The sequence below is a fragment of the Rhizopus microsporus genome, assembly GCF_002708625.1.
Source record: "Rhizopus microsporus ATCC 52813 unplaced genomic scaffold scaffold_14, whole genome shotgun sequence".
Taxonomy (NCBI): domain Eukaryota; kingdom Fungi; phylum Mucoromycota; class Mucoromycetes; order Mucorales; family Rhizopodaceae; genus Rhizopus; species Rhizopus microsporus.
Genome location: NW_019671929.1, coordinates 594,611 through 608,641, shown reverse-complemented (window position 1 = coordinate 608,641; position 14,031 = coordinate 594,611). Strand labels below are relative to the sequence as shown.

At 36.8% G+C, this 14,031-nt stretch overlaps 6 protein-coding genes across 6 annotated transcripts; 1 reads left to right on the top strand and 5 right to left on the bottom strand.

Moving 5' to 3' along the window:
- Positions 1–93: 93 nt before the first annotated feature.
- RHIMIDRAFT_38548 (uncharacterized protein) lies at positions 94–1,543 on the bottom strand. Its single transcript, XM_023615182.1, has 3 exons — positions 885–1,543; positions 651–833; positions 94–594 (listed from the first exon to the last, which is right to left on the bottom strand). Exons 1-3 carry the CDS (start codon positions 1,066–1,068, stop codon positions 332–334), a joined length of 630 nt encoding a protein of 209 aa, XP_023464115.1. The 5' UTR covers positions 1,069–1,543; the 3' UTR covers positions 94–331.
- A 1,013-nt stretch (positions 1,544–2,556) lies between these two features.
- Positions 2,557–4,119, bottom strand: RHIMIDRAFT_260751 (uncharacterized protein). Its single transcript, XM_023611482.1, has 3 exons — positions 3,872–4,119; positions 3,763–3,816; positions 2,557–3,704 (listed from the first exon to the last, which is right to left on the bottom strand). Exons 1-3 carry the CDS (start codon positions 3,995–3,997, stop codon positions 2,610–2,612), a joined length of 1,275 nt encoding a protein of 424 aa, XP_023464114.1. The 5' UTR covers positions 3,998–4,119; the 3' UTR covers positions 2,557–2,609.
- Positions 4,120–5,638: 1,519 nt separating this feature from the next.
- RHIMIDRAFT_239881 (uncharacterized protein) lies at positions 5,639–6,528 on the bottom strand (the record flags this gene model as incomplete). The annotated part of the gene is made up of 5 exons (XM_023609261.1): positions 5,639–5,803; positions 5,859–5,970; positions 6,037–6,068; positions 6,127–6,176; positions 6,228–6,528. 5 exons carry the CDS (start codon positions 6,526–6,528, stop codon positions 5,639–5,641), a joined length of 660 nt encoding a protein of 219 aa, XP_023464113.1.
- A 294-nt stretch (positions 6,529–6,822) lies between these two features.
- RHIMIDRAFT_245502 (uncharacterized protein) lies at positions 6,823–7,992 on the bottom strand (the record flags this gene model as incomplete). Its single annotated transcript, XM_023610204.1, has 7 exons — positions 6,823–6,949; positions 7,010–7,069; positions 7,118–7,296; positions 7,321–7,606; positions 7,666–7,824; positions 7,903–7,936; positions 7,986–7,992. The coding sequence occupies 7 exons, from the start codon at positions 7,990–7,992 to the stop codon at positions 6,823–6,825; spliced, it is 852 nt and encodes a 283-aa protein (XP_023464112.1).
- A 287-nt stretch (positions 7,993–8,279) lies between these two features.
- RHIMIDRAFT_38462 (uncharacterized protein) lies at positions 8,280–9,896 on the bottom strand. The gene is made up of 4 exons (XM_023615181.1): positions 9,637–9,896; positions 9,293–9,577; positions 8,397–9,240; positions 8,280–8,339 (listed from the first exon to the last, which is right to left on the bottom strand). Exons 1-3 carry the CDS (start codon positions 9,890–9,892, stop codon positions 8,504–8,506), a joined length of 1,278 nt encoding a protein of 425 aa, XP_023464111.1. The 5' UTR covers positions 9,893–9,896; the 3' UTR covers positions 8,280–8,339; positions 8,397–8,503.
- Positions 9,897–10,810: 914 nt separating this feature from the next.
- RHIMIDRAFT_260740 (uncharacterized protein) lies at positions 10,811–11,454 on the top strand. The gene is made up of 2 exons (XM_023611481.1): positions 10,811–11,050; positions 11,115–11,454. The coding sequence occupies exons 1-2, from the start codon at positions 10,897–10,899 to the stop codon at positions 11,273–11,275; spliced, it is 315 nt and encodes a 104-aa protein (XP_023464110.1). The 5' UTR covers positions 10,811–10,896; the 3' UTR covers positions 11,276–11,454.
- Positions 11,455–14,031: the final 2,577 nt, after the last annotated feature.

Below are 14,031 nucleotides of genomic sequence, written 5' to 3'. Positions count from 1 at the left end.
GCGCGTCCTAATAATAAAAAATTGAAGGCCCAATGACGTAGCACCTCCTCTGAGTGACTTGCTAAAAAATTGTCCATGAAAGCAAGGGAAGGATCCTTATGTGAAAGGAGCAATGCTGTCTCTTTTTTATGACTGATAACAAATTTCTTTTGAATAGCTTTTTACATATTCAATATTGACATTGATTGATACAATCATGTCTTTATTTAGATTGCAGAGGGCAAGATTTCATTGGTAGACAATGAACCCTTGACATAAAGATAATTACATTGCATATACACACACATCACAATTACACATACAGTTTATTATTATCTAGGCAAGTTTATATCTAAGAGGATTTAGCCATGTCAGGCTTTTTAGCATCGGTATAAGGAAGTTCAAGAACAGCTCTCAATTGTGGATCGGGTGCTTCCTTCTTGTTCTTTTCATCCTCACCCACATAAATGGAAATACCAGCCGATGCCATCAAGACAGCAATTGTTACTGCTTGAGCATACATACGAGCTTGAACGACCTTTTGTTGTGTAGTCAAGTATTTGTTGGAGAAACTATATCCGAGTGCACCCGCCATGGACACAGCCCATGAGAGACCTAGAAAATGGGGATGAATATCTGTTCCTATTCTTTCTATATAATTGATTTTTTACCAATAAATGTCCATCTGTTTTGATTCAAGTAATGTAATGATCGATCAAAGGCAGACATATTTGTCTCATCCTGGCGTTTATGCATCAATGATTGTAGCATTGTTTCATCTGTATAGCCTAATTCTCTGTTTTCATAATGTGTGACGGCAGAATCAGAAGCAAAAAGGAAACCAGCGGTTGAGCCTAAATAGATGAGTTTAGTTTGAACTTGTTATTGGTTTTTATAAATCTTACTGGAAGCAGCCAAGATAGACTGAAGAGGTCGACTAAGTGATCTGAATTCAGGCGATCGGCGTAAAGTAAAGACAGTAGCTACAGCACCAAGACCAAGGCCGATAGCAGCACCCTTTAAACCACTTGTCCAGTAAATGTTTTGTCTTGTCTTTTCTTGTTCAGGTGTTAATACAATCGAAGGCATATTTTAAAATAAAAAGTAGAGAGAAAAAAAAAGAAACTCAGTTCTCGCTCACCAAATCTTATTAATGCCTGGATAAAATCGGATTGAGCTCCGGCTAAAAAAATAGACGCTTTGAAAAAAAATGGCCTGTTTCTTTAGGGATGAAAGAGAGAGAAAGAGGAAAGAGAAACAGAGGAGGCCCTGATAGCGGATCAATTCACCTTCTTTTTCTTTTTTATTTTTTTTTTTTCCTTTCTCTCCTTCACTCTTGATTTCATTCCCTATTCCAACTAACGACAAGGGGATAAAGTTGCATAGTAAAATAAAAAGCAAGATAAAGGGTTGACATCGCTTAAACGTCATCCAAAAAGGAGAACTGACATCGAAATGACATTTTGAGTCATAATTTATTTTCGAACATATTCTTGTTTGTAAGAATAATAGTATTCAGTCATTGGCTCTCTTTGATACCAGAAATCCAAGTTTTTATCCCAAGCAACATCGGAATAGTCGTACATCCTATATAAATCAGGGTCAATAATTTACATTATTCTTTTTCTCATGAATGTATATAACCTTGGTCTAGAAAAAGTAGGTTGATCTACCAAGAATTGAATATTTGGATCAATGCGTGGATTCCAAAAGGTGGTTCGAACCTGACGCTTAGGTTCAACAATCTTTGTTTTAGAATATGAAGACATTTTAATGAGAAAAGAAAAAAAGATATATGCATTTCTGGAAAGATAACAAAAACATAAAATGTGATACAATGTATGACGTTGAGGGATAGATCAAAAAAGGGTATATGTTATGAAGGAACCAGGAAACCAACCAAGCATTTATCCAATAAATAATCAGTGTTTACCCAAGAATGCGTCAACACTAAATAGATGTGAATAACCATCATTCAGACCGCATTAACAAACTTACTAAACAATCTAGTGCCGTCTCTTCCGGCCACACGCATCAAATCTTTGACCCCACCCGGATGAAACTTCAAGTAAGGTGTGATATTGTATACTTTGCCTTGAATCGCAGTCCATGCATCCTCTGGACTCTTGTGTTTCTTGAGTTCATCTAGGGTTACCCTACAGAGTTCTGGTACACCCTATTGATTGTCAATGACTGTGCTTTGATCACTTTATTCTTTACCCTTAAATCCTTTCCGGAAGCCTTTAAATTGGCCCAGTCTAAAGGTGAATGACCTGGTTCCAACATGACCTTTTCTCGACCACGAGGTTGTTTGGTAGCAGCAGCTATAAGGCGTTGTGGTCCGTTTCTAGCTGGAAACTCTGGTACCTGAAGGACTTGATCTATATTTACATAATAAATATATAAATACACATTCTGAAGTTGTGTTATTGTTATTATTTACTTTTTGGGTCAATTAATTCTAATCTTGGTTGTTGTTGTTCTTTACTCATTACTGAATTAAGTATTAGAAAGAAAAGGGACAATAAAAATTTCTATTTTATATGTGCACGCAAAGAGTATAGTAAAGAGGTTATTAGTCATCTTGATCTTATTGGCTACTGTTTAATTTTATTTTTATTTTTTTCTTTTTAGGAATAATGATTCCAATTGATAGAAGGTTTATCAGTCAATCCAAGAAATAAATCCAAATGGGTCGAAGTGGGTCTTCTGATGACACTTCTTATAGCTTGATCTAGAGGATAGATCTTGTGCTCATCTGAAATGACGATACGTTTACCAGGAGGAGGTGAACCTGTAATGTCAATTTCATTTAATAAGTCTCTAAAGGTAAATGTGTCCGTAATGGCTAGATTACGGAAATAATAATTGGAAGGTATATCTGAACTGTTGGAAGGTCGAAGGGATACTGTTTCAACCACCATGGGAATATTATTATTATTGCTTGTTGCCATATTGCTGTTGGTGTAATCCATGTCTTGATGCTGTTGTTGTTGTTGTTGAATTTTCAAATGGTCATTGTAAAGCATAGTACTGTTACTTTCATTATTGTTCCTTGTGTGAAGAGGAGGTAGTTGCGAAGGGAACTGATTGACTTGTTGCATAAAATCTTGATTGTTTATTGGACCATTCATTGGATTATCCACAAACATGCGTGAATTGAACAATGGAGTGGACATACTAGAGTGAGGTCTCGCCGAGTGTCTCAAATCGGTTGATTTACTACCTGTCTTTCTGATCAATGGCTTACTTGACCTTTTACGTTTAGCAGAATGGGATGGTGTCATCCTTGTAAAGTCTGGCACGTCTTGTTGTTGCTGTTGTACAGGAAGCACTTGGTTATACTGTGTGGATATCTCCCTTACTTTGGCAGCCAACCCCCCTGAGCCAATCGACTGATTCATGGGATAAGGATTATACTGTATAGAAGAATCTGCAGGTGAAGGTGGTGTGACTAACATACGCTCATGTCGCTTTTTGGCTCTGTACAGGGTGCTTGAATGTGCCTTACAAAGTGATACCTCCGATAAATCTCGTAAGCCAATGACCGTGTCATTTTCATCTTTATACATTGTATGTGCATTTTCATTAATCCAATTGATAGAGAATTCATAATCTGGATCATCCCTGTGAAGTTTCTTTGCTCGACTATCTAACCCACCTTCAGGTAAGTTCTTCCCCCTTCGTGGCTGAACCTCAGGACAGTTACAATCTATACCATAATACTATATAAAAATAATAAATATAACTTGCCTTTAACTAACATTTGATTAAAACAGGTACATGTATACTTGCCTTGGAACAGGTAAAGCATTTACTACATACAATACAGGCATTCTATCATGTACTTATATTAAAATATGTAAAACTTTAATTTTTTCTTTTTTTTTACTTTTCTTATATGAATGTATCTCTGTGTGTAATTAGACATGGGCGTATCTGTGTGTTGTTGAGAGGCTGTATGTAATGGTAATTCAGTGATGACTTGAGCAAATTGAAACAGATTATTTTCAGACATTCTATATTTAAAAATATTCAACAACAAAAAAAAAAGGGCAACTGAGATGATTTTTTTTCTTTGCCTCTCTTTCTCTCTGTGTGCGTGTGTCGTTGCTGCCTCGAATTAAAACTCCATATTTTCTCTCTCTCTTGACTTTTTGGTTCATGTTTTCATAATATCCATTTTAAAAATGTCATCTGGATTTCCCTTTTAAAGATCACATGTACATTCTATATCTATTACAACTAGATCACCTTCTCTTTTCCTTTTTGCTTGTTCTTCAAATTATGTGGGTCATTCATTGATGATGCTATTTTTATAGAGGCACACACACAAGGAAATGGGCGGAATTAAATTTGACATGTATATAATTTGATGTAGTGCAAAAAGAAAAATTCTCTTTCTGGATCCAAAAATAATGCCGTTTGATCCAAAAAGATGACACATTTTAATGAAAATTCTCCTTTTACATAGAAAAGAGTATACAACGTTCTTAGCCAAAGTGACACGTTGATGATGAGCACAGAGTTGAGCTCATAAATTACTCTGTTGAAGTAATAGATTTTCCTACTCAATATCTAAAGAATAAATTCTCCTTTTTATCCAAGGGGAATTCAGTTACAATATAACTAGAGCGAACACAACTTTTTGTTAAAGCCATTAGAGTTGTCGAATATAGTCTTAGAATAGAGCATATATTTTTACTCACTATGTCTTTATTGTATCCGATATTAAACATATATAATTGGTCATCTTTTTCTCTTTCCTTTATAATAATAATAACACTTGGCTTCTTTTCAATAAATAATTTACTTTACTTATCGTCGACTTGATTAACTTTTATAAACATTAAGCTGAAAATAACACTGCTAAATGATTGTCACGCCAAAACCTTGACTTTTTGCAGGCTAGCGCTAACACAAAACGAAACGATGGTTAAGATAATTTGTACGTACTGGAAAATTATCTTGGTAAGCAGCATCCTAAACATATGTTAATAGATGGCATTGCGTATAATGTTGCAAAGTATATTTCAAGACACTAAACTCTTATTGAACCTCTAAAGAACGATGGCTAAGAGAGAGAGAAAGAGAGAGATCTAAGTAATGATAAATCTCCTTTGTGAATTGATCTAATCTCGTGGGTAATATGTTCAGTTGAACGAAATGATGATTGGCCTTTTGAATAGTAAATTATAAATGGTATAAATACATAGCATTTACATGTTAATATTAAGTTCGGCCGTAGACTGGCAATATTTTACTAATTAACTTCCCCGACAATGTTTATTCGATAGTCGATAAGCACAGAAATAGCCAAGTGTAGTCAGGAAAGCACAAGGAAGAGTAGGCATATCTAATGTCCGCTAAATAGTGGTAGGCATTTATCATGTTGATGATACAAGTAGACTTTTACAGATTATCGGAACGTACAAGTCTTTATTTAGCTAATCATCCAATCATCATTTGTAATTTTTTATACAAGCTACAGAATAGAACAAAGGATCTCGTATGTAATTCATATGCAAGAATTCCACTTTTTTTTACATCAATCGATTAGTACGACCATGAATATACATAAGCAGTTGAGCAATGGTACACACAATTTAAAGCTAAAATCGTACACAAAGCAAATATTTATTACATGTGAATAGCTACGTTATTGCCCTTTATTGACAGTCCAAACGAGGTGAACTATTGCCACTGTATCTAGCATACGATCCTTAACAATGACATCCATCTTCACTTCCTGCTTCTCCTCAGTGATTTCAGGCATTGTAAAATCTGTAGATGCCGTAATTAATCCTCTTGCTTTCTTTTTAAACTACACATACATAATACTTTTTAGAATGAGGCTTGAATATTGTTACTGTTATTACCTCTAATTCTAGGGAAGAAAGGCTAACTTCGTCTTTATCATCCGATAAACTGCTTAATAATCCCAATTCGCCTACTGTTTCTGCAAATGTAGCAAGTGCAGTTGCGTGAATACTTTTCTTACAACAGTTTGTTAATACATCCTTCCTTTTATACACACACGCACACGCATAATCTCACCTTTTTGATGTATTTCGATTATAATGACGATCCTATAATACACAAATAAATCCATCAGTAACATGTTGATAATACGCTGATACACATTACACGCATAAATCCTGTACAGAATCCTCGAGAAAAGGTTGTAATTGTCATATCTATACACACGCCATGAGTCTTTTTTATATGTCTTCATATATCATTCTTACCAATCGATCCTGAATAAGGATTTGAGTTTCGCATCAAAAATGCAAATATTCTTGGTCTGAACAATTTTATGATGGGTTTATTTAATCTATCCCAAATAACAAGAGGTCGTCTTGATTTACGCAAGGTCCAAACAAGATATATGATAGATAAGAAAGTAGCCACGATGACACCTACAATAAACCTCGTAAAGATGGTCCATTCCAGTTCGAGTACTACTTTGGTGAGCCGAATAGTGGCTTGAACGTGAGCTTTGAATGCCTCTGTTAAAGTAGAAGGTGGTAATGAAGAGCCTATAGACATGAAGAAATAAAAGAAAGCCTTTTTTTTCTTCGGCCTTTTAATTTTATTGACTTGACGGACTGTAAAATACTTGCTTACAGAAAAAGAAAGAAAAAAACGTGGCATTACCACTTTTTACATTTGGCATAACTCTTTTTTTGACCCTTATTTTTCACGCGCATTTCTTGAGATTGCTCGCGTAACATAATGAACAATGCTTAGTCAGTCATTGAACAAGGTTTATTTTTTTTTGAGCTCATTGCCATGACAAACAGTGAGATATGATGTGGATAGATTACCTCTTTTGTAAGTTGATCATGGAACATCTACACAAGTACTTATAGACATATTTCTTTTATTGTCTCTATCCATAGGATTATCCCATCGAATGACCCAGCACATGGTAACAGCTATACTTGAACATGCTATAATCGCCATATTCCTATATAAATATATAAAGGATCAATAACCGTCTTGTTATATATAAACATTTACTCTTTACCAATAAAATCCTAGAATATCAGACACTGTGCCTACTTCAGGTATTCCTGGTTGAGCTGACCTAGATCATATATTAATACCGTACTTTATATTCTGAAACAATAATTACCTAACGGCAGGAAGTGCAAATAGAGTAGTGATACCAATCATGCAAGCATGAGCATCTGCTTTTCTCTTTCTAAACACCACTTGGTAACCAAATAGACCCATGACTAAGGATAGTAACCACATCAAAATACAGATAAAGATAGAAAAGACCAAAGTGGTCGTTGATCGACCTGTTGATATCTGAAGACTGATCTTATCACTTACGAATGGTACATCATTACCATCATCTTCAACCACAGGATTATGCTTTATCGAAGGCATAAAATGAAACGACGTGATGCTCGCATCCAAGTGAAAAGTGATGGGTATTGACTTGGTCGTATCGTTTTTGTAAAACGCGAATATTTCGAGATTGCCAGAATAAATATCAAGTGGATAATCAATCTGGTTGCCATCTTCATAGCTAAACGTCACCTGGATAGGATGAATTGTTTCGCCAATATCGTAGTGATAACTTCTCAATGATGAGAATCTTAACGTGACTTGTTGGCTAATGAACGTTTCATTCAACATTAGATTGTCTCTTTTTATGTTTTTTTTTTCTCTTACTTTAGTTGCCCATATTCGTTCGCTAGCGTACCATTGGGTTGGATCGAGAAATTAACAGTGTATCTCTTTTCTGAAAAATTCACGTTTAGAACAGAGGCTGCTATATATAATGATTCTCCTCGTATATTTGGTTCATTAAAGCTGATGAGTGTTGATGATCTATAAAACGAGAATTGGAATGGGAGTTTGATTATATAGTCCTTTATGGTTTTTTTTTTTTTTTTTTTTTTTTTTTACCTTCCTTCTTCTAAATAAACTTGCCAAGTGGGCACTGAAAAATATACAGTCAAAACAGGGCAGTCTTGTATTCAATAACTTACCAATCATGGTCAATAATATTGCTAAAATGAGAAAACATATAAAAGAACGACGAAGTACATGATGTTCAGCTATAGTCTGTATCATTCTATTCTCTGTACAATAGCGCTTTATTTTATACATATCCATTGAAGAGAAAAAGAGACTATAAAAAAAGGGAGTAGATAAAAAGTGTTTCTTTATAACAGGAGTTTACATCCCCCCTTCCTTTCTCAACTATCCCTTTATCCTCTATTGACTTTTTTTTTTTTCCCCTTCTTGATTTTATATATAGAGAACCTCATTGTTTAATGACGGAGACAATCAATGTCTGATAATCAAAATGATATTATGATATACTTTTGTTACACTGAGATCTTTATTAATGTGCGTTAATTACTATACATCATGTACATATATCTATCAAGGATTACCTTTGCTTTGATACTCGGGTACATCAAAGAAGGGAGATAAATACCAAAACACACGTACAAAAACAAAGGCATTCTATTAGGAAGAAGGTCCCCAACAAGTTTATGTATTAAAAATATAAATAATCTTGATCACGATCATCCGAATAATCCACTCGATAGCTTCTAACCGGACTGAAAAAGTAAGGTTTCAACAGCTTCAAATCATGCACATAATCATCTCTATCAGGCACTAAAGACGAACTCCTATACTCTTCCCAAATCAACTTGTTATGCTTTCCTCGATGTGTCGTTTTGAGTTTCAATGACATATGGAAGCTCTCGCTAGGCAATAAAGGATCATTCATATCGATCAGTACATGATCGTCATCCTCCAGCACAAACTCGCCAATAAAGACCTGTTGACGATGGAATCCCGGCTGAAGCAATCGAACGACCTGAGCTGGCTCGTCTGTTGTGACATGTTTCAGGATTGTGCCGTTGGGGAAGAATCTCAAGTATCGATAATATGTCACAAAATGGATCGGTCGGTTCCAGGTTGTTTCTGAGGTACCTGGTCGAATATAGTGACAGGTTGAGATGTACACTCCGTCATATCGAATGCGTGGTCGATCGATAAACATTCGCAACCACTGTCCGCCGTAGTGTCGCATCACTTGGTTGGTTTGATATGCTTTGGATTCCTCAAGGGTCATGGAGGGTAATCGGAATGTGTGGACACAAGCGTATTGCCAGACTGAAGGGTCTCTGCTGTACAAGAAGAATTTTTTACAGGTTAGTGCAAAATGAGGAATAGTCGATAGGTTGTGGAGTGCAAGGTAGCGTAGTATATAAAGCATGATTTCGCCTATTGGTCATCGTTCGTATCATTCACCAAGCAGCATATATTTTTGTTTTACCTGGTAATTTAGCTATAGAAACAGGTTTGTAGTCTAGTTTGGGTATATACGAAGTATCTTGAGTAGAAAACTCTTCTATCAAATGAGCCAATGGATCTTTTGGCACTGATAAAGAAGGCGCAACGTATTCATTTCCAATCGGCACAATGTGCTTGAACTTATCTTCCTTTGTCGTGGCAGGTGGTGCTGCTTCATGATGCTTAGATATTGTATTTTGATAATGCTTCTTGTATGCAAAGTCTATATCTGGATCTAATTTAAAAGCACGACGATAGCTATCCAATGCTGCGGAATATAAGTTAATACATCAAAGAGATAGACAAGAAAATAAAATAAAAGAGTACCTTGGCCAAGCTTTCCTTGTCTTTCGTTATCAACGGCCAACACATAATGATCCATTGCTGTCACGGGTTCTTTATCAGTAAGTGCCAATGATTCTGCTTTATCTATTATCTCTGCCAAACTTGACTCGGCAACCGAGAGTCGTTTCTCAGCTATTGAAGGCTTATTCTCTCCTGTTTGTTGTTGTTGTCTCTTTTGTATAACTTCTTGACGCCATGCGTTTCTAAACTCTTCTAATTCTTGTTCTTGTCTGTTCATAGCATCTATTAAAGAGAAAAGAGAAAAGATTGCATTTAAAAAGGGAATAAAAAATTTAAGCTTATGTTCAATCTCCGTCTCGTGTTTGCTAATCATGCATCTATGGATAATTGAACATAGATTGATTTATGGATTGATGATGTAGGATAAGCATGTAGAATATTGTTATTGCTGAGAAATCGATATGTCAAGGTATGAAACATGCAAGGATAAATGGTAATGAGTGAAAGTGCTTTGCCATTATTATTCGATAACATCTATAATGCAGCTGACAATAGTAACTTATAAAGAGGAATCAATGAGTTTCGCATCAAGCACAGTAATTCTGTTAAAGATGAGCATCTTTTTCCATATCCTTCTCAATGGAGCCTCTTTGTGTTGAGTGTAGCAGTCATTCATATAAAAAAAACCGTTGTATCTCCCTTCTAGACCATTACTAGGCTCTCTTTTTTGAACTTTAAATATTGCTGAAAGCAACAGTGTCAACAATATTTTCATAGCCATTATTTGAATCCCATATACTTCAAGGACTCACATTCTGATATAGATGACAATAGTCATCAGCAAGATATATCATAACAAAAAGTCCAATTGAATTATGCATGCATGCCCCAAGAAAAATGCTGTTGGAGTGTGTTTGTTGCGATTCGTCAGTCATGATAGCTTTGTTAGTGATTCAGTGGATAAAAATTTTTCAGAAACTGTCAAATTTACTTTATAATACTTGGTAAGATTGCTCTAAATCTATACTTCAAGCATGCACAATACAAAGACACTGACAACAAAACATGTTGTTCTTATATGACGAGACGTGTTCAACACTTATTGGTTGTAATTAATGCACGTAGTACTCCTGTTTGCATATAAAATCATGATGCTTTTAATAATGAGCTTTCTTTCTTCTTAATCCACAATAAAGTGATTATCTAGAAACTCATCGATATACATCTATATTTCTTTTTTATTATTTGAAATGTATCATAGTTGCTTTAAGAATAATAAGAATGGATGGCTACTTTGGTTTAGTTGAGGCCAAAACTGACTACAAAAAGAAAGATAGCGTCAAAACGCATAAAGACTTACTACAGCTCTGTCTATTTGGAGTGAACGCGCTTGAACAATACGGTACAATATGCATTCTGCTAATGCAAGTGATTGGTAAAATGAAACTTGAAGTGAATTTTACCTTTCTGGTATGTGTTAACAATATATTGCACTATAGACCCTAGTGTTTATGCTTATGGCTGCTTTAATCGGGTCGAAGGTGCTGTTGTGGTGATGAAACTGAAGGAGTTTAAACTGCTTATGTCAATGAAGGGCCTACCGGGATATATAATGTGCCTTGACGAACTAAAGAAGGTCGCTCACTTCTACCAGTTTTGATGTTCTGGAAGAGAAAAGTATCCTTAGTCACCAAAGTTCCTTCATTTGAAGAAGTAGCTTCAAGTACACATACGGTTCAGATTAGACTTATTTTTATGGACAAAAACAAAGGGAGGAAGCAAGAGAGGAGTTCCAAGCTGTATAAACCTGAATGATATACGATTAAACAGTCTTTTATTTACAATTAAAGCCTCAAGTGGGCGCACGATAATAATATATCTTCTTCGCCCGAGGCAGATCAAAAAAGAATGAAGAATTGGTAACTAAAAAACCCTTATGAGATCAAGGGTAAAGAAATTATTGAAGAAATGATGTTTGGGCAAGTGTAAGATGCACTAGTGGGACAACGAGGAAGCCAATTGAGGAGCTTTTGCCCAAGGTGCGGGGGCGGAGAAGGTGGACACTTCTGATGATGGAGGTAGTCAAGTTCATGAAGAAGAGTGCAGATAGCTGGCCAACGAATGGTCCATGGGAGAGCGACTTGAAAGGAGCGTGGTTTCTTTGAAGGTAGCATATTCAAAAGGAAGGATAATGGATCTGAAATTGTTTCGGGCATCATAAGTCGGCGGTGCATCTGGAGACAGTGAATGGCGTGGGTTTTGGTGAAGGATTGGTTGGGGTGCCGGGGACAGGTTTTGTCATGACCACTAGGAAGCCAACCAAGACGCCAGTGTATGCATCGACTTCTCTCAGATCTGGTCATAGGTAGCCAAAGGATAGGGTCTAGGGAGGTAGTCGGGCGGCAGTGCGTCAGAAGAACAGAGGCGTGCGTTGCGCGCTTGTGATTGAGGTTATCCTGGCGGAACTTCCTTTGCATCAAGCGTAAGGAGCGGCGATCAAGGGATTCTGGGTTTGGTGCGCATAGTTTCCAAATGGGAGACCTAGAGAGTTTATACCATTGGGAGTGACTTCTAGGTTGGCGGATCAATGGGAGTAGATGGGAAAGTAGTGCATCATCTGGAAGGGTATAGGTGCGTAGAAGGAATTGGGACTGAAGGGAGTAAGCGCGTTCCTGCATGGTTGGTATGTTTGCCAGATGTAGCATCACTGTTGTGGAGGAATTGCGCAAACCACCGAAGATTCGACGTATGCAAGCGTTTTGAGCGTCGTCCAACTGTTTGCTAAGGAAGGAGGTAACCTTGGTAATGACTAGCCCGTATTCTAATTGGGCACGAACGATTTGGGAATAGAAACGAGTGGCTAAGAGAGGGGTAAAACCTTTGGGATGAATGCCAATAGCTGAGAGTTGATTCATAGTTGTAAGGGCTTTAGTCTTGTTGTTAGCAATCAGTTCAATGGTGTCGAGATGGCCACCTGAATGAAAAGGGATTCCGAGATAGGGAAAGGATGAACCTGAATGATATACGGTTAAACAATCTTTTATTAAACCCAAGTGGGCACGTAGTATTTTTTTTTTTATACTGAAATTGCCCGGGCAAGTTCAACAAGGTGGGGTGTATAATGTGGTGGGGGTGAGAAGGTACTGGTGGTGGAGGGGGAAAGCATACAATCTAATGGGGGGTGGGTAGAGGGAGATAAATTAATCATTATAATTGGTAGGCTAAGACTTGGTGGTGTTAGGGTTCATGCTTATTTCAAGCTGGGCGGGTACCGCAATTATTCATAATTTGTTTATTTCCAACGACCAACAACCGAGAAACATAGAAAGCGGCATTAAAATCCTCAAGAGTAAGCTATTGGGAGCGGTTTTGTGGGATTCGAACGCAAGACTTTGGCTTCAAATCATAGATTTTTGACCACTGAGCTAGGGGCATAGGCCCCACCTGAATGATATACAGTATTTCCAAAAATTATTGACACTGATGCCAAGAGTAAAATTCGCGTTCGTTAAATTCTATTGTCACGTAAACCATTGGCTGATTTCGCTTGCTAACAAATTGAATGTCGTATATGTAGGAGCCCTGTCGTACAAAATATGAGTATATTAAGCATGAAAGCACCGTTAGCTCTTTTTTTTTTTCTTTTTTTCTTTTTTTTTTTTTACTTCGTTTCTCATTAAAAACCGAGTGTTACAATATGAGCTTTCAAATTTTCTATAAAGACGGGCACGGTAATGCAGTTAATGAATACGGCAGACCTGAGCCTATGGACTATATCATTGATGAGGAGCGATATGCTTTAGAAACAGTTAGTTCACACACTCAGTATTTGTATAATCAGCCTCAGGAGAATAATTTCGATGTAGGCTCTGTGGCAGATGAAAATGCAAAAGATGACCCAGATGTTTGCATGAAGGAGGCGTCGAGTAAGCGAGCGTACACACTCTATACGGATCAAGACAAAGTTAGATTCTTTAAACTGATGTTTGAGAAAGTTATGAGTGCTTCAGCTGCTGTAAAGCAATTAGGCATCCATGTTCGCACAGCTCAAAGATGGCCTCAAATGTACAAAACGGATCCTGATAGTGTTTTTATAAAGCGTAAGAAAACCGGTCGCTCGCGTATACTTCAAGAAGAACACAAGCAAGTGGTCTTGGAGTATATAGATGAAAATTCTTCAGCCGTCTTGGAGCAAGTGATGGAGCGGCTACTTCAAAATTTTCAGGATCTCAAGGCCTCTAAAAGCACTGTCTACAATTTTGTAAGAACTGAATGTAATTTTTCACTCAAAAAAGCCCAATTCCAGCCTGTAGATAGGAACAGTGAAGAAAAAATTCAGGAGCGTTTTGACTGGGTTCATAAGTGAGAGTGTACGGACATGGACTTTAGAACTACTTGCGTCTTTCTCGATGAGTC